Here is a 25,485-nt window from a genome sequence, read left to right as displayed (position 1 = left end):
GGACAGTTAGCTCTAATTCAGCATAAAATCCCGACTGTATTTTGTTACTTTCATACCACTAAGCTCATTCCAGCCCTGCCTCAGCAAAGCCCCCTACTTTCATGCTCAGTGCCATTAAGAAAGCAAATCCCACCACCAACAAAAAAATCACACCTACAAAATTTCAACATTCAAAAATTAAAATTTAAATAAATAAGCAGCTTGCTGAATTCATGCTTTTGTGGCTGATGTTTTCAATATACACTTAGTTTTAAATATTAATATATTAAAAAAGAAATATCCTTAGAGATACTTCTTGCAATTTTGGAATTCATAAGCTCAGTGGATGTGAATACAGTGTAAAAAAAATCTGTAAAAACTCTTAATATTCCACAACTTGACAGAGAATTAAAAAAAAAAATCCAAAATAAGAGTCCCCCTTAGGAACTAGGAAAAGCAAAAATTGATTTGCTCTTTTGAATGGAAGCTCACAGTTTGGAGCAAATGTGAAGAATAAACTGAGGTACAACTAGAATGCATTAATATACTAACACTCTGCAGAGAGTTTATACATAAATAAATGTATATATAAACAGGTATCTACAACCCTGCAGAGGAGTTAAAAAAAAAAAAAAAAAACACCTCAACACGTAATTTGACGGGGTGTCAACTGGGGGTGCATAGACACTTTTGCTACAAACTGAGAGCATGAACACACTGGCTGCCCAGAGTTGACTGATAGGCAGTAAAAATGCGGGTGGAGGCCGTGCACAAGAGCTTTGCCAACAAATTCCAGCCCTAAGTGGGATGCAAGAATACATGCGCCGCCTGACACCTTCCAACTCCATTGAAATTCTCCTCCTCAGTGACACTAGTGTTAAAAAACAAACAGTAGGTTTATGCTGTTACCTCTTTTTTTCTGGACCTGAAAGCCAATTGTAATAAATCAAAGAGAGACAGATCAGCTCTGGTGACATCAGATCATGACTCTCTGCAAAGCTCAATTTAAAGGATGATCCAGGTTACTCTTGTGAAAAAGACTAACCTGAAATTTCATTCTTCTGCAATTTTAGCATGAATGAGAAACAGATATTTGCAACAGGTATCAATCTATACAGAGGAGGAAGAACAACCATCAGTTAGAGATACTAAGCATATAAACCAAAGCTAACATCAACCAAACCACATTTAGGTTAGATGTCTGTTTTAGAGCCTCAGGATTTCAGCAACCCATGTCAAGCCTAAAGCTTAAAACCTGTATGATTTTCTTATCATCACTGTTTAAATTCTGAAGCAGCTTCATGCTTAAATAAATTGCAAGGTGAGTGAGCAACAATTGATTTAACTCTTTTTTTCGAACATTTATCTCTCCTTAAACTTTCTACACTTCATTTTAGGTTTACTTACTTCTAGGTTAACTAGAAGTTAATGTAACACAGAAAATCATACAACTACCTCACAGAGGATGGGACTGGTCGTTCATCATGCATACCACCAGACCTCCTCCTTAGTATCTTTAGTATCTCCTAAGTAGTAGATACTACTTCGTTTCTGTTACTGTTTTTTTAAAAAAGCAAAGATCGCAACAAAGCTCTACTTTTGTATCCAGACTATCTCCCTCCACCATGGAATTTGGACTTTGTTTCAATGATTTTTTTAAACTCCCTGCTTCAGTCAAGTAAAAGCATTTTATTTTCAAACTTACTTTCCACTGTCAAAAATGTCCTTTTCCTTTGCAAATATCATGAAGGGGGATCTCAGCAGTCCCACCTGATCACAGTAGGGGTTACCTAACATCTGTTCCTTTCACTAGGCATAAAGAATTTCTCAGATAAGCCACAATTTTGGAGCATCAGGCAGTGTGCCTCACTGCAGATACAGAAGTGACATGGAAAAGAGTTTTTATATGAATAATTTGTTTTAAAGCCCCTATTCTTATTTCTTCTAAAAATAATGCTCTTTGATTATGTCTTTAGGGAGAATTCTCTTTTTATTGCTAGAATTTCTACAAGTTGGCACATACTGGAACTCCCTTCAGTCATATTCAAACATTCGAGGCACCCTGTCAATATTGTCACTGCTCTTCTCACGTTTCCGCTCTGCGCAATGGCGCGTTACGGTAACGTAGCCCTAGTCACTGCAGCAGAACTCTCCTTACCACAGGCAGCTCAAAAATCCTCTGCTCAGTTCTCTGCTTTACGGTACACAGATGTCCTGCAGACATAGTTGCTAGCAAGCTGTATCTGCTCTGGTTAACAGCTTTCGGTTCTGCGTTTTGTTTCGAGCACCAGACTGTTCCAAAGCTGTCTGGAGCAGCAAACTGCAAGCTGATAAGGAAATGCCTGCAAAACAAGCTATTTAGGTGCCAGCCACATGCCACACTGCGTGTAGAGCTGCCGAGGTCAGCTAGCATTTGTGTCACTTGGTCTGCACCGTTACTGAAGAAAAGTGTGAAAAGCTCTTCCCCAAAAAGGAAAAGATTTCTGAGGTTACTGGGCTTGAATATCCTTTATTACAACAATCTAATCAGGTAATATTCATAATGGCCGGCTAACAGTCACAAAAACTAGCGAAAGATGCTACAAATTAGAGATCAGATTTTCAGAGTGTGGAAACTCTGAAACGTGCTTTATTCATAAAGCAATAGGAACCAATATCCATACATATGAACTAATATACACACCCTCACACACTGGCCTTGTTTAAGAGAGTGAAAAACAAGGTAGAAGGACAAACAGAAATCCCCATATCAGTATCAGTCATCTTGATAGAATTTTGTTATTAAAATATCATAGCCACTCTATAACCTTCATGTAGTTTTTGTGCTCTGGGGGAATAAGTACCTGTCACTTGATTCAAACATATAACACTGCCATCTTGATTAGGCCTTGCCATACCTCACGGGGTCTCTTCCTGGAGACATGAAATTTCAGGACTGCAGTTAAGTTCAGGCAGACCTGTACCATGCAAGGTATGCAGGCAGACTGGCACACAGACTGTTTCTCCCAGGGCAGTCAGGTTTCTGAGCCTTTACTGAGCTCACAAGTATCTCACAGGACTGCAGACCTCTCTTTCTTCATACTTGTTTCTGACTTTTGCACCAGATGGTCTGCAGGACCAGGCCCCTGCAAGTCTATTCTTCTTCCCCCTGTGCTTGAAAGCAAGAGGCTCAGGAACGATCAGGATCTACACAGGGAGCACTGGCTCCCCGAGAAGGAAAGGTGGGTCCTTCACTGCGAGGACAGAGAGTTCTTCCCCTGTCTCCCCTCCACCCTGCCCATGCTCCTCCCAGAGCCACGGCCTCTAAGGCAACAGGGCCTTAGCCAGCTGTCACACCGGGGGCAGCCAGCTCACACGCAGAGTTACAGAACCAGCACCGTGAGGAAAGCAGGCCCCGTCACTCACAGGCAAGGCAATGCCCCAAAACTCTTGAGTGCGGGGCAAGGATTCCTGCCAGCACTACATACCTTGAAAAAATCAATTGATTGTCATATAAAAAGGAAAAGCATCATTTTACAGAAGAAGCTGCCTGTATTATCAGACAAATACAACAGTGGGAAAACTAGACACTTCAAAGATCACCGCTCACAAACATAGCAGAGGTCTCTGCAAAGTTCTTGAGCTAGTGTGTTATTTAATCTACAGATATTGCTTTCACCAAAGGGAAAGAGGAGAAGTGGGGGTGATACTGTCACACCTCACCAGGGAACCAGATCTAGTCTTTTCACTTCATTTTTGGACCAAATTGAAAATACCTATGATTATGGAGCAGTGGTTTTAGCTTACAGTAATTATAATCAAATCCTGGTAACCTAAGCAACACCTGTCTATCTAATATTTAGTAGTAACCTAGCTATCTAATTTTTAGTACTAGGAAACAAAAATAATAATTTAATGAAAAGTAGGAAATGTATGATTTTGTTCCATGGGACTGCATGCATTTGATGCCTCTGTGTCAATTAAGTATCAAATATAACAAACTCTTCTTCTTAAAATGGGTGTCAGTACCTAAACACAGGTTGGTTCTTATAGGTGATCATACCCTGACTATGCAACATTCAGTGTGCCACAGGCACACCAAGGTCTGCACCTGTCTGTCAAAAAGTGCTATGGCTTTCTGAGATGAGAGAAGTTTAAGCTGATAGAAATGCGCAAAGAAAACCAAACATAAATCCAGAACAATTAGGAGACTACTTATATACTCTGCTCTTGGCTCCCTGGCCCATCTATCTTTAAAGACACTGCTTACATGTCATAAACCACTTGCTGTGCAGCCTACACAATGTACTTGGAAATATATTTCAGACGTGATAAATACTTGCACAGTCACTATCTGAAAGGGCTGTACCCAACATGTTAACATAACTTTGAAAGCCATACACACAGCCGGTTGGAGTGCTTCATGCCTCCAGATAAGTGGATCCCATCAGAAGCCCTGGAAGTCAGCAGCCAGCAGCACTGCAGCCCACCGAGACCCCGGGAGACAGAGATGGGCGGGGGGAGAGGAGACAAGAATTAAAATGAGAACACGAATTAGCCTAAAGGAGAGGCCGTCTAGAGCCGGTAGGAATAGTAACTTACTTGATACACTTGAATATTAGGCTTCGAGCAAGACTGCTAGGAGAGGCTGGTTTTCATTTTGGTGTGCGAACAGCCTCCGGTTTCGCTTTGCGCGGAGAGCTGGCCCGGCCCCTTCTGTGCGATGACACAGCGCGGTGCAGGGCGGCACGGCGCAGGGCGGCACGGCGCGGCGCAGTGCAGGGCAGCACGGCACGGCACGGCCCCAGAGCCGCCGCGGGCAGCAGGGCTCGCATAACGGCGCCCTTGGGAAGCGGGCCTGGCCCTGCTGCCCTCCGCGCCGCCCGCTTCTCGCTTCGCGGGCTACCTTAGGCGAAGAGCCAACAAAACGAAACAACTTGTGAATGCAGCTTCTTCAAACTCCCCCCAAGCTAATGCGATGAAAACACATGGCAAAAAAATCACCCATGAAACACCTACCAGTACCAAGAGTGATCTGCTCTTTAATTTTATTTATTTTTTAATATACAAGTCATCAACACCTATACAAGATTTGTTTTTAAAGAAAAATACCCCCAATAAACTCTTTAATCATTTCTTTTTTTTTCATACCAGTCTGCATCCCTTCTATCTCAAGGGGAGAAAGAACACAGCTCAATCAGAGAAAGGAAGTAGCAGCAAAACCAGCACCTCCTTGCAGCTGACCCCATTCCAGTATTTCTCAAGTACAAGGTCACCAACTGGCAGCAGCTGGCAGGGTAAATCACAGGAAACAGCCCTTGATTTGCAGCAGTCTGGCCACAGCACACCTGGAAACTGAGTACCTTTGAGCCAGGAGGTTCCCTGGTCTGCTGTGAACCTGAAACAAGAGTTTCCTGGATGGCCCACCTAAGCCCTTTTCAGGATACCTGCAAAACTGAGACACAATCATTTCCACCTTGCTAACAATTTTGCTGATCAAAGGCAGCAATACATCTATGCATTTCTGATGGCATTTCAAGTCAGTGCCATGACCTCAGATATTCTTTGTTCAGAAATGCCTTCTTTCGCAACAACGTGCCTGTACAGAGATCACGAAAATAAGTGTTGTGACACTTAAGTTGGAAATGCAGCAGAGGAAAAACTCGCAGCAGCTATACTACCAGTAGGAACCACTTTCAGTAACAACCTTGGTATTTAGACTTGTGACAGATTGCGCAGTTGGTTGCAGAAATGTTAGTAACTTTGTTCAAAGACATTTAGTAATTGCTCTTCCCTTTCTTCTTGTTTTGTTGTCCAATGTACAGCAAGAGAGCAGACTGAATCTCTCTTTAGAAACAGTGCTAATTGGGATGACATCCAGAATTAACCTTGAGTTTCTTAAAGACTTGAGACTTAAGATCAACTCTCCTCTTCAGAAAATATTTGAAGTCCAAAATAAAAGTTATTCTTATAGAATTTCTACTGCTGTTGAATTATCCCGCTACTCCTTCAATAAATCTATCCATGAAATTATTATGGACAAAGATACTCACTTTACTAAGCAAGAAACAGAAGGAAATTTTGTTCATTGAGAGCAATGCCAAAAATCTGTTACATAAAAAGCAGTAAAGCTCCATTCAGTATCAACACGATTACCTTATAAGAACACAAAGATCTTAGAAAGATAGCTGGATCCAGCTGTACTCAAATGTTAGTGCCTTCTACTTACAGTTATGACTGAACACTGAGCACAACACTGATTTTTTTTCTGTTGGCTATTCATCTACCAAAACCAACTTAAAACATTGTTGATAGAAAATACCTTGGCCCTAGTAAGGTGCTCCTGAACACAGAGAAGATGAACTCAGTCTTCCCTCTTCATTGCTACCTCTTAATTAGGGTAGCAGTGGCCTCCTCCTAGTCACACTTTGGTAGTTAGTGAATGCTTGGCCAAGGCTGCTCATCAGAAACTAGCCCATGCAAACTAACGTCTTTGACCCTAACACTCCTTAAATGTTGTTATTTCACTTGGTTTATCCGACTGGGTAATGTATAGGACACAAGCCCCCTTTTGATAGTTTGTTCCAGAACAAGAGCAAAGAGCATCAGAAGGAAGCTGGGACATCTATTTCCATTAAACATCTTTAAATTACCCATTTAGATTTCCTTTTTACAGAAACTGGGTACACCAGGTTTGCCTATTAAGTATGTCCTTAACATGGAGAAGACACAAGGCAGTACTGATAGAAAACAGACTTGGGAAGCAGTATCTCTTTCTCTTAACACACACATACAGAGAGCCAAATAAAATTCCTGCAAAAAGGAAGGGAGCAGAAACAGTACATGAGTAACAGCTACCACAGCAGGAACTTAAGAGGGGAACAATAAAGAGCAGGGCTAGGCTCAGGACACAAAAAACAGCACTTTGGATGTACTGTAAAACAAAAGGGAAGCCAGGCTCATAAGTGCTGGCCCTTATAAGCACTCCCCATTAGAGGATACAGTCACAGGAGAATTAAACTCCCTGGTATTTGTCAGGCATTATGCAATAACAAGTTGCATCCATCGCACACTTAAGTCTCTGTGGTTTGGAACTCAGAAATACAAACAACCCAAGCAGAAGGAAGATCATCACTTACTAACTGAAGGAAGGGTGAGTTAGAACATAAGTCAGCAAACAAAATCCTGATTATTTAATTTAGCATAACCAGTTTCACCACAGAGCATGAGTAGGCTAAAAAAAATGACCAGGAGTCGGTTAAAAAAAAAAAAGAGACCAGCAGTGGGCTTCGAAGAAGTTGGGATTTTGCCTAAGGCATGTTCGTAGGAAGTATTACTGACCAGCAAACTATGTAAGAGGTCCAAAGAGATTTCACACACAAAACACAGGAAAGTTATAGCAGTTTAAAAGAAAAAAAAAAGAAAAAAGAAAGAAGGAAAAACAATATTCCCGATGTTATCTAAAAACTTCTGGAATGGTTTTGAGTGTATTGAAAATTTTGATTTATTTTTGTCTCAAAAGAGAAAAGGCTGGTTGGCCTTTTAAAAAAACATTCCTTTCAATTCCCTGTAACTTTTTTTAATAGATATCTTTCAGAAATACCAAGGGGAGAAAAAGGGCAGGAAAAAAAAAAAAAAAGAACACAGCTAGCCAAATGTCTTAATAAATGTAGAAATGACTGAAAGAGGATATGTGTGTGTGTATATCTATATATACACATTCACACACATACAGAAAAACTAGGGCAATGAATCAATGAATTCCATTCTGTTTTATATAATGCTATTGCATCACAGGGGAGTATTAAATAAATAATTCCAAAAAAACTCAGTTTTGCCTAATTGAAGCAAGGTAGTCATGGCCAAACAGGAAATAAAAATTTTCAAATTAAAATACCTATTAAGAGTCAATATTAGGCAGCATAAAGTAAATACCTTCCTAATACATAATCATCACTGTTAGTTAGTTCGGAATGTCACCGAAACTGGAGGAGCATCAAATACTGGAAAAAATACAGAGCCTAGGCTTTCATAACCTTATATAAAGCAATTCTTGCTGATTACATTATATTTTTTCCCCCATTATATTAGCCTTCGGTTTTTATCCTTAGTAACACCCTTAGAAAATATTTCTTGGGTATTTAATATGAAGCAATGCTTACAATAAAAAAAAAAAAAAGCAAAGGATAAAATATTTCTTAAAGACATAGGCAGCAGTTTGCAAATTGTAGGTGACCTTTTCACTGAACTGCATAGCAGGAGATGAATATGCAGAAATAAACTTGAGTGAGTCCTTCTCTGTGTAGCTCTCACAGAACTGCACATGGACTGCTGCTTCCAGCTTAACCAGAATCAGAAATGCACTGACAAACTGAAGGGAACAGAAGAAAAGCAACAAAAATTTTGGATGTGTTTAGAGATAGACAAAAGCATTAAATTGACAATGGCGTTATTAACTTCAGGTCCTTCGTCACCACGTAGAAAGGAAAATAACAATCTAGGTAGCAAAGAAGCGTCTTTCCTATTTTACAAAAGAATTGATTAAGAAAGTGAAAAATGTCATTTAAAAGCAGAAACACTTCCAGCAGATAAGATCTATGAAGTGCTGAAGTTTCTCAGAGAAAGCAGTTTAAGTACTTTAAATGCTGGGATATCTCCAAGCACCAAAAATACATAAAACAGTGATTACCAGCTATAGCCATCAATTTATGCATAGTCACCATAATAAAAAAAGAAAGGATTTTCAGCTCCTTAGCTCAATGCTTTGCAAGACCTGAACCTGTGTAGAAGTTATAATCCCTCCTTCACTTCATGAAGGATCAAAGACAACATGAGAGTCATGTTTATGTCCCTTACACTAATTCCCTGAAAGCCTGAACCAAGTCAGGGAGGGGCTATGAAAGCAGACAAAGAAAGTTATCACTATTTCATCTCCTCAGGTCCTGCTGAATAAACAGGATCCAAACACTGGAATACCCAAGGGTCAAGAAAGAACCAGAGCCCTGTAAGTTAAAATAAGTTGGCCACTGCTCTTTATGAGACTGGAATTTTCTTTAAGGAATTAGGAAGGGGAACAGGAAACAAGAAAAGGAAAAGTGTTATCAAAAGCTTATTTCCCCACAATGACAATATTGCCTATTTGAATTATTCTTTCAATACAATTCACTACAGTCTCTAGCAGCACTCCTGGGATATTCCTAGTGCTACTGAATGCTGACAGACACCAGGTGCTTTCTATACCACTGCAGGAACTGAAGTCATATATTTTTTTTATTATTATTTTTATTTTTTAAAAAAGAGACTTGTTTTAATTGTGCATTACCGTAAGGGTAGAAGCTGCTCCACTTGTCTGTGCTTTGGAGGGCTGGCTGACATTAGCACTTGCCGATTTCTTCTGCAAAATAAAAGACAGAACAAATGTCAGAAGATTTGATGAAGAAAAGGGAAGTAACTATACAGAACTCAGGGCAAAATGATGACTTTCTTGATTTCATAAATGCAGTTGAAGTTGAAACAGAAACATTACATTTCCTTTGAACCTCCAGTCATATACCAATGCTATTCTGTTACTAGCAAGTATTCCTGGAACAACGCAGTGACTGTTGAAATCAGACCTAACAAAGGCTACAAAATCAGCTATTATTACTAAACAGAGCAAAAAGCATCAGATTTTTGGAGGCAGCAGATAGATGAGACCTATTAATTTTCTCTGCTAAGTGGAAAATTACAAATGAACACTTCCACAATTCTCTGCAAGCAGAGGAAGCCTGCAGAATGATAATTCAGAGATCCAATAAGAAAACTAGCATTCAGACTCAGAAGCACCCATTTTCAAGCAGTAAGAGACTGCAGAAGACCTATAGTCTTGGGGCAGTGTTTCATTAAGGTAATTGCCACCTCGCGTTCTCTTTCTGCTGTAGCTTTCCAAACAGGAGGGAATCTCTCTTATTTAAAGCAAGCTGCACATTCAAGATCAAAGAGGAACTCCTCTGCAGGAGACTGTATTCTGTTCCCACTTATACAAGATTAACATCACAGAAACGTGACCCAGCATGATGGATTCTGATGCAGCAAGTATGACATTTACCTCAGATTTCACCCTTGAGATTGATCACACTGAGTACAGTGGCATCCAAATAAGACCCTATATAATATTTCAAAACTTAAGTGCAATGGGGCATTTCCTTTTCCCCAGTATAATCCATCTTTTCCATTCCCTTAAGAAAACAGTGGCCTTCCAGACCTACGTGACCATGTTCCTAAGGGGCGGTGAGGAAGGCAGAATGCGTTACAGTTTGCGAGAGCCAGCAGAGATGCCCATATCTTGGATTTCAGCTCTGATAGAGTAGATTAAAGACTCATTACTGAGTATTCCCCACAAATCCTCCCATGAACCTTTTAAATAAATAACTAAGTTTTTGAATGAGCACAAGATTTAAGTGCTCTTTAGTTACTAGCCTTTCCACTTTCCAAACTAAATAAAAAATGCTCAAACAGACCAGCTATTTTAAACAGTGAATATTGACAGTTTGATTTCAATATATTACTTTCAGTTTGATTTCAATATATTACTGTTATGGTTCTCCGTGTTTGTCCCAAAGTTGGCTGAAACTACAACCTGTGGTTCACAAGTTGTCAGTAATTCTTAGATGGTGTTCAAAACTTACTTTTGGTATGTAATATATTTAATACAAGAAGCAATTTTTATGATACCAACCAACATATGCCAAGACTTCAGGCACAAGCCTTTTTTTTCAGCCTAAGCTAGAAACAGTAAACAACCTATATTTAGAGTGAAATAAAACCATGTTCTGATTTAATTGATTATATAAATCAATTAAACAATATGGGCAGAAAACATGACTAATACCATGAAACACAGAAACGCTAGCAAGCAAAACAGTGATAAAGCTGGGAGAGAGAGAAGGAGGAGGCGGGGGAAGGGAGGAGGGAGCAGCAAAAAACAAATCATTCTTTCTGGAGTAGAGAAAGGCTCCCCGGAGTCAAATTACCTGGAAAGTGGGCTGCCAAATCAGTATTCTTTCCTTTCATTATAAAACATGATAGGCTAAATAGAGTTATGTATTTTGCCTGCAGCATCAGTTTTTGAAAGCAACTTCTTAGGCATTTACCCCTTACTGTATTTATAGAAGGAGAAAGATGACAACGTTATGCTACTAGATTCATCCTTCTCCTAGACTTGATAAAATAACAATGTTACCTACTTCCCAATATCCTTCCCACAATGCTCCCTGCAGGCAAACTAGTTCTGATCCTCTTCTTCCCCTTGCAGCAGAGGAAGGAAGAATTCTGGGGGGACAGTCAGTCTCAATCAGCTAAAGGAAGGATCATCTTGCAGCTTTATCAAGTTCCTCAAGCTGATAATGGAGTTAATGAATTATTAAAGCACAGCTTCCTTACAAAGCCAACTATAAGAAACATCCTGAATAGAGATGTGTGTGAGACACAATGCTCATTCCTTCATTTTTAATAAAGCGAGCATAAAATATATGTCCCTTTGATATATTTGCTAGATTTCCCCAGTGAAGAAATGCAATGAAGAGCAGTGGCCAGAAAGACTAATTTGGTCTTCATAATTACTGGACTACATCATTTACTTGTTCATAATGATTTTGCAATGAAAACAAATATTGTTCAGATGTTTTCCCTTGAGACAAACAAAATCACATGGGGAAGGGATGTCCCATCTCTGTTCTGCACAGACTTGCGACACCCTAAGCAATATTTCAGTCTCAAGCTTTCCCTCTTTGATTCGACAGCTGCTTGATCAGCAAACAGGCTCTATTTCTGCCTGTGCCCTAATGGCCATGAAGTCTTACATGCTAACAACTCAGAATGAATACTAAAAATTAATCGAAATAGTGTTACTTTTAAAAAACTACTTACTACACATTGCCAAAGTGGGTAAAAAATAAAAGCAGAAGAGAAAAACAGACAAAGAAGTTCTTCGCTCACTGAAAAGCATTTCACTCTTATATTTACAGACTCCTCTCGCAACACAATATTCCCGGAAGGCCACTAGATGTCCCCTGCATCACATTAACAGCCCACGTTTCTCCCATTATTTAACTCCAAATTATTTTCACTAGATTAGTATACTGTTAAAGCAGAGCTGTATGGGAGACCTGGAAATTCAGGTTTGTAAGAAGAGATAAAAACATCAATAAAAAATCAAGGCAGTGCAAAATAAAGAATTTGCCACCAAATAAATAAATAAATACATACATACATACATTTAAAGGGGGAAAAAAGCCTCATAAATGCTTTAATTGAGCAGTTACTAATAATCTCAGAGCCAATATTGGACATCCTAACAAAATTTTACGAGTCATACAGTTTTTACTCAGCATTTTTTTCCTGGATTCCAACTAAATCTAATGTTTGCCTAAGATAAGGAATCCTGTAGCATAACCGACAGGATTAAAAAAAAATTTCACAGACATCCAGAATTTAAGTGTGAGATCAAAGAATCAATTCTAAAAGGACAGTAACAATTCTGTGTCAATTATTCCTATCACTCTTCCAAAATAAGGAATGTGTTCCTGCTACAAACAAAACAAAACAAAACAAAAACAACCAAACAACAACAAAAAACCTAGCAACCCAGCAGCAGATATTTCAGTATCACAGTTTGAGAGCATGACTCTAACTGTAGGGTCTGATAGGGACAGTCTTGTTTCATATCACATCTGGTCCCATTCCAAGCTGGGATTCTTGGGATATATGACCTTGTTTTCCTTTCAGTACAGCCTTTTTACGTTCAGACATTCCGGTGATGAACAGACTAGATTTTTAGGCCAATATGGAACTTCTGCCTAGTATTTCACTCTACGATAATAAAAAGGGAAGAGTGCTTTCAAAACTATGTGCAGTTAATAATGCAAGCTGGATTCAATCCAATCACATGGATTCAGTACACAGTAGGGGCGTCTCAGAGCTATGTATATGCATATGATAATCATCAAACAAACCCAATGGGAGAAGTTTGGTTTGCATCAAAACTATGCTTTGTACATGTAATTGTGTACTGAAGTATACTCTAACCTGCAACAGACCATGTCGTATTCATACCCTTTTAAGTAAACTAGGATTTAGCATTTCTAGAATTAACTAATCTGAGTAAGAGGCAGCTGAATTCTACCCTATCACCTCTGTTTCTCCCACAAGCATTATGTTTAATACACATGCTTCAAAATTATCGTGTCTTATTCCAAAATATTATTAAAAAGAAAGATCAATACTGTACCTAAAAACAAACATCCTTACTCGGAAATCCCCTAAGGCAATGGTTACCTAGCACTTTAGTAAGCCTCATGGAAGATCACGACGTGCATTTTAACCAGTTGAACCCAGACTCCCAGAGCTTTATTTTTGCCACCCCTTCTCCCCCAAAGCAACCCTTTGAAGGGGCAGCATTGACCACAGCTTTCAGCTGAGCAGCAGGACCACTTGTTACCTTGCACTCCTGAAACACTGCTCGACTTCCACGGGCAAGGGGCAGGCCTTCACCTGGGACCTGTCTGCTCCCCTCTCACTTGCTCGCCAGCGGCCCCCAGCGTCCTGCCACCCTCAGCCAGCAGCTAAGACACGTTCAGAAGCGTGAAGGCACCACAAACAGGCCACACGGATGCCAGCAGGATGAGGAATGTAATGTGGCAAGGCAGGGAGAGCCACATTCGCCCCACCACTAGCAAGGAAAATGCTGAACTCCTAAGGAAGCTCTCACAGATGATATGTGTGCAAAGGTGTAACTCTGTATTAGCACACAAGAAGTGCCTTAGTGGGTCAGGCCAAAGGTTTATCCATCTGGTTTCCCCATGTCAACAGTAGCCAACAGTGGCTATAACAGAAAAAAAGAGTTGTAAAAACAGGAAAGGTATATGCCAATACATCTCCCAGTTTGTGGCCCAGTGACTTCTTAATTTCAAGGTGCTTTATTAAGTGCCTTGAGCTTCTCTTCAGTGAATTTGTCCCATATCCCCTTGAATTTAATATTTTAGCTTCCAAAGGTTTCTAAAATGCTAGTACCTTGGTGGAATATGAAGCTGACAGTGAACTGAAACTGGTGGAAAGGCACATGAAAATTGAAAACAATGTCAGCATGAGGGCTAACAAACACCAATGGTCTCATGAGCTAACACTTTGCGTGCAAAAAAGACCAAAGCTTAGAATATTGGGAGGGAAGGAAAGGAACTCCTCAATTTCCTATGTACACCCATTTTGTAATGGCATGCTGCAAACATTAATCCAGGACCACTATGTCAAAACACACTAAGCAAAGAGGAGGATGGATATGTGAAAACTGCAGCACAGTACGCATTTACCCTGGGTTCTGGGGGCACCCCAGCTGTAAACATAAGTGCATGAACAACCACCAATCTGAACAAGAATCATTTATTTTCTGTTAACATTTACCACATGCACACAAGTAATAAGAACATTTAATTAAAGTAGATTTAGATTTGAGAAGTGTCCAATTGAGTTTAACAGATTTAAAGGTCTGAAACTAAAGACACAAAGAGTTAAGGTATACACTCTTGGACTTGAATCTTTGTCCTTGGACAGATCATGATATGCTCATAATCCACACACTTCCTCTTTGAACTGTGCTGATAAACAACTGTGTAAATCTCCCTTAAAATATATGCTCTAACACGCATAAAATGTAGTACTCTGTCATTTGCTTTAATAAACTTTTGCATATTTGTAAAAGACACCATGATACATGTCAAGACACAGCTGTACATTCAGTTGCTCCTCATTACATTCACAGATTACATCTCTCAACCTAAAGCTGACCTGCCTCTGCGTCAAGGAGATCCCTGAATGGGGCTATGTTTGAAGCTTAAGTATCATAATGGGAGCAAGGCAATCTGGATTTAAGCACAAAAGTGTCTGCTTTCCTTTGATAACACGCACAGAATAATCAAGCAAAGGGGCTCAGCCTTTCCAAGGAAAGCATGACTCTGTCAAGCCGGATGCCAGAGTCGCAGAGCAGATTGCTCCCAAACCCTTCCTGGTGTGACAGATGTAGCAGTACTGCACTTCAAGTGCTCAGGTATCTGCCTGCCACTACTACAAAGGAACAGAGTTACAGAAAATAGAAAAGTAAGCGTAAAGCTACATTGTAGTTTTTGTTTTGGGGAACTGAAACACTAAATCTAGCTAAATTTCACAAGGAAGCGAGAGCTCAACCGGCTTTAATACTGCGTTAAACTTTTTGTTTTGTTTTGTTTGTTTGTTTGTTTGTTTTGTTTTTATGCTTTTGACTAGTGAGTAAAACTAGTCTCAACTCCGGCGAAGACAAGGAAGGAAGGAATGTGTATATTTACTTTCCAGGCAGGACAGTCTTCAAGCAGAATGGAAGTTATAGCACACTGCTGCTTAACCCACCCGTCTCTTCCAGGCAGCCACCCAGCAGGTTTTAGCTGTGCAATTTCAGCCATGTCGACGTAGTAAAATCAAACGGATTTCAGAAGTTTGTTGTGAAGTGAGCAACAGGCACTCACTGCCAGCTAGAGCACACATACTGCATGGGAAGAAAGCCTTCTCCACAGTTCAAATGGGAACGCTTCCTAACTTCAGTGGGCATCTCTAAGCCTGAAGGAAGGCACACATCACCCTGCTCTTGACACCAGCCTCTACTTGGCAACTGGGTTTCTTTTCTCTCCTGGTAAACTGTCAGATGACCTTAAGTAAAAAAAATTCCAGCCCTGTGCTTCAGCTCCTCCTTTTCCCTGAATTTTAGCTATGTCATTCAAATAATGATGTTCATCTCCTTTACACAATGTTTTAAGAGTGCAACATGAAAGAAAAGCACTACAAGTGTAAAAGTAAAACTACTCCCTGGAGAAAAGGTCTTATAAATCTGTATAGAAAAATCAGTAGGTGTGTAGACAAAGATAAAGTGCACATGAACGATACAGGATTTTACATGATTCCAAACCTACAGTGTTATTAAAAGATCCTAAGATTGTCTTCAAGCTTACAACTCATATCTTTTAATGCATATTTTTATTGCACTATGATGTTAGAAGCTGAAAAATACCATCATGTCATTTAATCCCCTCACATCTCTATGCAGGACAATGTGTTATCAAAATAGGATTTTTATTTACAAGAAATCTGTTGTGTTTTTTTTCCCCTCTAACCTAGTTGTAAGTCTCCAAGAAGCAAAGACTTCCACAAGCTTCCACAGAAATCTATTCCACAACTCAACAACATGCATTTTGAGTTATCCTTCAGGTTCTGTCTAATAACTGTCTCCTACTCCTATTTGTGTCAGACTAATAATTTCCAACCTTTACTCTTCCATGCTTTACTCCTTTTCTCTCACTCCTTGAGGATTTACATATTTTCAAGATCTGAAAGCTAGGCTCAATTATAGCTCTTTTTAGCTAACCTATGAAGGCTACACTTCCATATAAATCTAGGTTCTCCAAATTCCTGATCATTACCCAAACTTTCATGGTAGTGACATGTGTATCCAAAACAAAAGTATACTGGGAATGGTTGTCTGCAGTATTCTATAGATATATTATAAGTCTTTGTTTCAAAAACTGGAGCCTACAGGAATAATACAAATTCTCCCAGACTTGTAAACTACAAGTTTAGAAAAATAGTGCTAAGATCCTCAGCTGCTACTTCAGTTATTTAAAAAACTAGAGAGTTCTGGAGGTAATAGTCAATACTGGTAGAGGCGATGCCATTTCACCAGATAAAGGAAAAGCCTTTTATCTACTCTCACTTATAAACAGTCAAGCCAATTACAAGCTAAAAAACTGAAAAGTCAAACAAAGCAGGAACTTCTCTACAAAAAACATATACCCAGTATTTTCAGAGCTTGAAAGTGAAAAAGGATAAACATCAGAACAATCAACTTCATAATAATCTTTTGCTAGCTAGAAACACATTTTCCCTATGACAGCTCTCTGCCATGAATAGTACCTCCACAAGCCAAGCTGCAAGATTCAACTCCCACCATTTCCACAAAAAGATCAGTACTTCTATATTGAGCAACAACATGCAGTCAAGGAATTCAGCACTAACCTAAGATAAAGACAGACATCAAGAAAAAGACAGACCTGTCTAAAGTAGAAAGAAGGACAAAATTTCCAGGCTAGACAAGCTTTTCTTGATATTGTGCCAGGAAAGAGAGGTAATTGCTCTAATCATCTACCCTAGAGGACTGTAAAGTAGGTGTTCGTTGACCTTGATTTGCACAGGAGTTAAGTATACTACCACTTTGGAGTTAAATATACAGCTTAGACAAAGTTATCTCCCAAATAATAGCTTGCCATATGAGCAAAGCATCAGGTATACCTAAATTTGCTTTCCCATGTGTCAGTTATTGACATTTAAAGCGAACTAGTAGACAGTAATGGATGTGTCTATGAGCTATTCTCTTTCTGAAACTGCTCTATAGCTTCCATGGGGAAGAACTGTTCCTACTTGTAATTGCAGAGGCTGTTGGGGAGCACTGGGGGTGCTCACACACAGTCCTTGCTTCCTGCCCTGGGCAGCACCATCTCTTTGCACCACGAGTAGCATACAGGGGCGGCTACTGAACAGAGAGTCTCGCAGGGCTTGTGGCTGCTTCACAGCTCTGTTCTGTCCACAGCCCATCCACAATCCCTATAGCTTCTGATTGGTAACAACAGCCACTATAACCAGGCTACAAAACAGCATAACTCAAAGTTACAGCTCAGCAAGGATTACTGAACTATAAATATCAATTCCTGATGAAGAAGAATACTTCATAGGTAAGTATTTTTCTAAAATACAACACTGACCAGTATTTGCAAGTGTGCCAGGAGATGATCTAGATGTGCACTGTGCACACAGGAATCTTCCCTTTGGGATAAAAGCCAGGATGCAGAGAAGGTGGGAACAAGCACAAACTCAAGCACAAGCACAGGCAGGGTGGGAGCAACAGCACACTCCATCCTTGCTTCTGGACAATCAAACAAACAGTACCATAAGATGCATAACAAAGTGCACTCGCCCTGCAAAATAGACCCATCCACTGATTTCCATTGATAAGGACAGGAAACATTTAGGGAAAAGAGGAGTAGCTAAATGTTTTCATAAGGCTCCTAAACAGCACAAAAAAAAAGGCAAAAAAAAGACATAAAGACATAGACATTTCTGGAATGTACTGTACATGACTACAACCACCAGTCATCAGAAGAAAAAGAAGATCAGTATATGAGGGAATTCATTATCAACTTTTCTTGTTAATAGGATGAAAGAGCTTAATTTACCTCTGCTGCTTCTGCTTTTTTCTCTCCTGATTCGGAAGAAGCTTCATTTGTCTTCTTCTCACCACGCTGTGAGCATAGAAAACAAATATGCAATTATTAAAATCACAAACTACACTTTATAAGCAGAGAGAATCCTAAATATCTTAGTGCATGTATGATCCACTTTGCCTACTATAATTTGTGTGATTGGAACATTGTAACTTTTCTCACTACCCCAACTGCAGAACTTCCTGGCAGATAGTTTGATCTGGCAGATACTTTGAAGTGAAATCAGGCTTGTAAAGTTATATCTCTCAGGGCACTATAATTAATATTACTATGTGTGTGTGAAAAGTTCTAAACGGTATCTAAACTTACCACCTAATGTTCATCAGCACAGAGTTCTCTAGTAGATAGCTGCTTCAGTCCCTGGGACTGCAGTAGAAATCAAACAGTTCTTTCCAAAACCAATCTCACTCACGCAATCATGAGCATCCACCCCAGTAGCTGAACTGTCCTTGGAAATACCCCAGTCAAATCCCCACTCTGTCCAGCCCTTCCTACCTGAAGGCCACCTCTTACTGTGATTTCTAGAATTATGGTTCATTTGCAAAACATCATCTCTGTGACGATTCCAGCGCAGACGCACATTAGGGATCCAGTTCCACTAGATTCCCCAGTCCTCTCCTATCTTTCAGTCTGTTCAAGTAGTTAAGCTTTGTGCTTTCATTTGACCTGAAGTGAAACCCAGCATGTCCCTCAGCAACATGTAGGAAGGGCCAGTTCATTCAGCGTGCATACTGGCATTCAGAGATTGCACACTGTGCCCTATAGGTCTCTAACAAGTGCTCTAAAAACTCTCACCGAAACACATTGTTCAGCCCTTATGACCAAAAAAAAAAAAAAAAAAAACACCCTACAGATTTTATAGTGACTCTAAATGGCAGCTTAGTACAGTTGTTACCAAGTATCTCTAGTACTACAGGCAGGCAAACATGTGAGAATGGGAATCCACCTCTGTTTTGTTTGTCAAGTAAAGGTGAGAGAAGATTTTGGACCTCTGCTTCGCTATTGCTTTGCGGGTTGTGCAGCAGGATGCTATTGCAGACAGTTTCAATAGCATTTTTTTACATGGATATAGCAGAAAGTAGTGCAATGATATTTGGACTATTATCTTCAACCGGAATGTGCTCAAGCAACAGGCAGCCTAAGACAACAGGACACTTGAATGCACATTGTAAAATTAAAAGAAAAAAAAAATCTGACTGATATCTCATTTGTTTCAGTAGAGGACAAATGTTTAAAAATTGCTTTTAACAAAATGCTAATAATTCAGGTTCTTAAAATGAGATTGGGTATCAATTGCATACCTAAGTTGGAAAGTTTTAATATTAAAAATACTATTCTCATAGTCCAAATTTTCCTTTTCAGAGGCAAAACAAGCCACTTAGGCCATTTTCTCAGGTAACAGATCACAGACCTACAAAAGCACTTTTAATACAGACACAGTTAAACAAGCTTTCGGTGCCTTTTACTGGCACCAAAGTAAAAGCATACCACACACATATCGGTAAAAGCAACATCAGCAAAGGCGCTTTTGCTGACAAAGCAATTCCTACACTACAGCAGAGCTGGAAGTTGCAGGAACTGAAGCTCCTACCCAATAAATCTCAGTAACGGAGATTAGGCCAGACATAAATGGATATATTCTCAGTATCACAGCACTCTCAAAGCCGAATGCTACCCTGCTTCCAGGTATGCAGGTCTTATCACTATCTCTGCAGACAGAACTGGGTTTGTGTGTAAGTGTCCAAGCAGCCAGCTGGCCTGATGGTGTTTCACCAGCCGGCCTGATGGTGTTTCCATGAAAGCCGGATAGTGTGAGAGCCAGGGACTTCCAGGACTGAGGTGAGGCACGTGCTGTGCCACTGCAGGGAGTCACACTGGGTGCCAGGGCAGGTACCTTGGGAAATTAAATCCTTGCAGCCTCTGCTCCAGAGCCTAAGGCAAACAGCATCTCTAATAATGTCACTTTGACTTAAAAATCAAATTTTGTTTAGCGCTTTGAACAAAGCACATATGTGCAAGGTATTTTTTAATCCAAGGCCAAATCCACTTAGAGTCAGGCAGCTATATAACAATATGCACCAATAGCCTCCGGTAATAAAGCACTCTATGAGTATATTCTCTCACTTAAAAGTTTGGCATCCAGAAGAGGTAACGTACAAAAATACAACTTCCTCATGTACCTTCTGAGGAGATCACATTGGTTCCTTCAGCTTAAAGTAAGAGGAGAGTTTAAAATGTTCTTTAACTGTGCTTTGCTGCTCTGTATTTCCAAGCTTCGAACCTACTAGTAAAATAAATCAATAAATCGGTTTAGCAAGAGAATAAGGTAACTTTCTGGGGCAGTGTGCACCTCTTGCTTCTTTACAAACCCAACTGGTTGGCAGAGGTGGCTTTTCCTTTGGCCACTCTTCCCTTCCTCTGCTCATCTTTCATTACAAAACCAAAGTAATGTATTCACGCACTAATAATATATCCACAACCAGGCCAACAGACAGGAGTGGCTCCACCTCAGTCACAAAACCACTCAGCATAAAGTTTGGATTAGATTAGTAGGTTTAACTAAGGACTCTTTCTTACGGTCACTGGAGAACTACAGTGTGCAAAAATGTGTGACAGTATCATTTTATGGCTATCCTTGCAATTTCTGATACAATAAGCATTCATAAATGAGAAAATTTATGACTTAAGTGAAAAAGAGGGAGCAAAATTTTAAGAATTGAACTCCCAACTGCACTTTCAGTCTGCACTTGCAGAACTCAGACCCCAGCTAAAGGTCTTGCTTGAAAGGCTGAAAGTCTTTCCAGGATGTCGGCATCCTGCCAGGCCTTTGGTTCGGGGCCCCTGCATAGCACCCTGGAGGACTGCAGTGACAACACGTTCAGTAATTGGGCAAAAAAGGAGGTCTACTTGCCAGATCCTCAGCTAATGTCACGTAACAGTGTCACTGAAGGAGGCTAGATAGAAATATGGCTCCTGCTCTCAGCTGAAAAGCGGAAAAAGACCCACAAGATCTGTGATGCTTTCCTGAGAACAGTGAGATGACTTAAAGTCCTGGACTTCAGGTACAAGGAAGCGCAAGGAACTCACTGGTGAAATCTAGAGCCTTTAACAGCAATCACATCCTACTTTAAATGTGCCACCCAGGCCAAAACACAGGTAGAACGGTAAATTCATCTCTTTTGCATTTTTTTTCTTCCCTTCTCTCTCTCTCCCTGTTTAGTGCTTTGCTTATTCCCGTTCAGATCCCACCTTCCAGCCAGCAGCTGCCCCGTGTGATGCGCACCCAGCACTGGACCAAGGAGCTAACCCCTGCGGTTAGCTGAGGCTATCAGATGTTACCAGGTCCTACCTCCTGGGCTAGAAATTCAAGAGATTTAGCTACCTGAGCACACACACCTAGAAAATACCTTAATACAGTATTTTGTGTGAAAAATCACCTTATAAAATGCACATTCCTGCTAAAACTCATAACAGAACACAAGCTTTTCTTTTTTCAACTATTCCACAGAAAGACAAACTACGTGCGTCACGCGACTAAAGAGGAAAGCAGGCGTTTTAAGCCAATTGCAGGTTTTCTCACGGTTAACAAGCTGGAGCATAAGGCGCAGCCCAAACACCAGCACCATCAAGGAGCAGCACCTCACTTCAGAAGCCAAAACTATTCTGGGAAACGCTGCCAACTGCCTAAAGTTAAGAGAGTGCCTCAGAAAAACAAATAAATGGGGGAAAAAAAGAAGTAAAAATAAAAAGCGAAAAATCCAGAGGGCTCACTAAAGATTTTTCCAAAGCAGAAACAGCCCTATAGAGATCGCCTCTGGAAACGGGGATCACTTCAAAAATCGCCCGGTTTCGGGCAAAGAGGGACTCCTGACAGACGGGAGGTTTGCGCCGCCGCCGCGGTATTTACCATCGCGTACCACCACCGCGCGAACGCCATGACCGCCGCTCTGCTCGCCGCTCGCTGCTCGCCGCTCGCCTTCCCGGGCCGCCCTGTTCTGCTCTGCCCGGCCCAGCTCGGCCCGGCCCAGCTCGGCCCGGCCCGGCCCGGGGGCGGCGCCGCGGCGGGCGCGGCCCGGCCCGCCCAGCGCCCGCGGCGCCCGCAGCCGCTAGGCCGTGGCGCAGCCCCGCGCCGCCCGCCCCGCGCGCACCTACCGGCCCCGCCGCGGCGGCGGGAGGCGGCGGCGCCGCCGGGCCGCGCTGGGACGGGCCGGGCTGGGACATGGCGCCGTGGGGCTGCCTGCGCCGCGCCGGGCACGAGCGGGGCCGCCGCTGTCGAGCGGCTTCTCTGCGCCGCGCCCCGAGGCGGCGCGGGGCGGCGCGGCCCTCCCCTTCCTGAGGCGGCGGGGGCCGCGGGGGGCCCGGCTGGGCCGGGCGCTCCCCCCGCGCCGAGCCGGGCCGGGCCGGGCCGAGCCGGGCCGCTGCTCTCAGCGCTGCTGGGAGGGAACCTGGTGCTCGCGGTTCCGAGGGGCTCGGAGGCACCTTGAAACTTCGCAGCTGGGCCCAAACTAGCTCGGCTTCCTCCCCACCCCAAAGCCACACTTCGCCAAGGTTTTTGGGAAAACGTAGACGTTTCCCGGAGGAGGTTACAAGTGGAAATGCTGAAGGAAAGATTCCCCTGAGAAGTCAGTCCCCCTGTGCCTGTGGCATCTGACAGCCGAGTGATGCCTGGAGCCCTTCCTGGCCCCCACGGGGCAGCACACCCGGGATATGCCGGCAGCATCTCCAAGCCTATGCCTACCTGCTCCCGTAACTCGTAACTCCGGCGCCTTCAGCATTGAACCATTGCTAAACTCAAACTCTAACATTGCATGGAGGAGTCTCCTTTGTGCTATAAGTTAATCGTCTCAATTCTAAAGCCTGTCCCATATCCTGTGGTTTCATCTACAGTGTTAAAACTCATGTATTTTGCATTTACTGCAGCTTGGTTTATTAAATTCCAAAACCATCAGTGTCTGATTTTTATTTTTATTTTTTTTAAGAGTAAGTTCCAAACGTATACACAAATAAGTTGCCCAAGATGTAGGATCTGCTCTTCCAAACAGAGCAGGGATAATTAATGGTCAGTCAGAGCTGCCAAAAGATTAAGGCTGACTAGATGGCCCAAATCAAATGCTGGGAAATTCTCCCAGATTGCAAACAGCATAATCCTGAGCCTGAAAGACTTGATTTGTCCTGGCCATGTCCTGTTCATAGGGATATACAGCTGAGGTGGAAAATTCAACATTTAAGACTTTCCAGTCAAGACTTTCCTTCTGCAAGACATTGTAGCAAGAAAAAAAGTAATGAATAGCATGAACTGACCCTTGGGAGAAAGGGGGTTAAAAAAATGGAATAGTTGCTTATAAACTGGCTTAGACACAGACCTCGAGTGCGCCAAACTGAGTCCCTGGAAGCCTTGGGGCTTCAACCCGCAAAGAGGAAGGAGGGATGGGACACATCACTTGCCTTACCTAACATACCTTTTGGCTAGCCCTGTGTAAGTTTTTTAGTTCACCTTTGAAGTGATGAAGCCCGTGACACCTATGAATTTTACATTCCACTCTTAAGAGTCAAGTGCCTAATATTTCAAGTATACAGCCCTGTAACTAAGTTCCATATTACAGGCCGTGAATAAGCAAAGCAGATCTGCAGGACTGGTCTGTGTATGTGCGTGTGGGTGAGATGCTCTGAGGAAGCAAATGCGAGGACCTGTTTAATGCGTGACTTACACACCAGACCTCTGCATGTTGTTTTATCCAGGGTTGCTCTGATGGGTCTAATAGGGCTGCATTCCTCAGCTGCAGGCAAAGGATCCTCCCTGCTGACACAGGGCTTCAGGAGGCACTTGCTTCACTACTTTTTATTACTATGTGCTCGATGACAGCAGCTGAAGCGGCCACTAATTGAAATTACAGACCTACACAGTAACGAGGCAGTCCTATATAAAACACTTGGTCATCTGGGTCTGCATTATGCAGAGTCTTGAGGGTTTGGCTGACCCAGAAGCACATGGTCATCTTTAGGCTTTCCTGTTAACAAATTAGGTATATAAACACAGTTTGGCACAGCATCTTGAAACAGAAGCCCCCTTCAAATGTGGAGTTTGTCACTGTCTGTTTGGACAGCTTGTTCCAAAAGACTCAATCCACCTCCAATGCTGTCTGTCTGAAATGTCACTGCCACCCTGGTGTGTGTTGTTTTGCAGGTTCTGTTAGACACTTAGGGTGCTGTTAGGCCCTAGGAAAGAGAAGCACCTCTTGGTCATGTAACCCATGCAATTCCTGCATGTGCTGTGTGCCTGGGTAGGGCTGTGGATAGTGAGCGGCCTCCAGTCCGAAGAGGAATTATTGCTTTGGTGGGGTGAAGGGGGTTGCACAGTTGTTGCTACTAGAAGGCTCTTCTAGATCCCTGGTACATAAAAAAAAAATAATAAATAAATAAATAAATAAAAGTTTATTGGCAATTTCCGCATAAATTTATACATAAACTAGCTTATGTTCATTTTACATGTAGATGATGTGGACACCGCACATTTACCAAGGGGTTAAAATCAGGTACTTGCTGCTCCAGCAGAAGTGATCACAACTGACTAGTGCATGAGTCAGCTCTTGAATTACCGCAGGGCTAAACACCACTTTGCTCCTTTGGCGAGCTTTTCCTACAGCTTTCAGTAGTCTGCAGGTGTGTCATTTCAAAGTCACACTGGTTTGCTGTTGCATTTTCTGCTTGCTTTTTTCACAGCATCTTATGTGTCACACACAAGTGAACAAACTCCCTGCTGCCCACTGAGGTTTTACTGGCCGTGTGCAGCACTGCACCAAACTGATCAGAAATGCAGACACGTGCAAGAGGTGATTGATAGTCCAGACCCAGGGTTTGCCTACTGTACGTCAGCTGGAGCTATGACAGAAGACAATGTCAGCAGCTATTTGTTGTGATAATGCGTAATGTAATTAAGCATTCCCAAATAATTTTGATGCCTTCAATAAACATTTAGAGATATTTTTCATAGGTGCATATGCTTTTAGTTTAAGACATTGGGAGTCTAAAATTTATATTCACAATTGCAGGCATCTTTTTCATATCATATTAAGTCTCTGAACGGCTCCAGTTGATGTCAAATATTTCTGAACAAAAAGATGCCCCAAATTCTGGCAGTCAGGTGAAAATTTTGCCAAGTATACACATTTTATTATTATAACTTGCATAAAAGTTC

General features: G+C 41.6%; 1 protein-coding gene across 1 annotated transcript in view; it reads right to left on the bottom strand.

Moving 5' to 3' along the window:
* CAST (calpastatin) overlaps positions 1-22,237 on the bottom strand; it is a 54,325-nt gene extending 32,088 nt beyond the window's left edge. Inside the window, exons 1-3 of the mRNA XM_088537560.1 lie at positions 22,198-22,237; positions 18,243-18,308; positions 9,281-9,352 (exon numbers count right to left, since the gene is read on the bottom strand). Coding sequence (XP_088393686.1) covers positions 9,281-9,352; positions 18,243-18,308; positions 22,198-22,227 — 168 coding nt within the window. The 5' untranslated portion in view covers positions 22,228-22,237. The remainder of the gene's footprint in view (positions 1-9,280; positions 9,353-18,242; positions 18,309-22,197) is intronic.
* Positions 22,238-25,485: the final 3,248 nt, after the last annotated feature.

The sequence above is a fragment of the Tinamus guttatus genome, unplaced genomic scaffold, assembly GCF_059628265.1.
Source record: "Tinamus guttatus ecotype Peru unplaced genomic scaffold, ASM5962826v1 Tinamus_guttatus_pri_ptg000813l, whole genome shotgun sequence".
Classification (NCBI taxonomy): domain Eukaryota; kingdom Metazoa; phylum Chordata; class Aves; order Tinamiformes; family Tinamidae; genus Tinamus; species Tinamus guttatus.
This window is presented reverse-complemented; position numbering and strand designations above follow the sequence as displayed.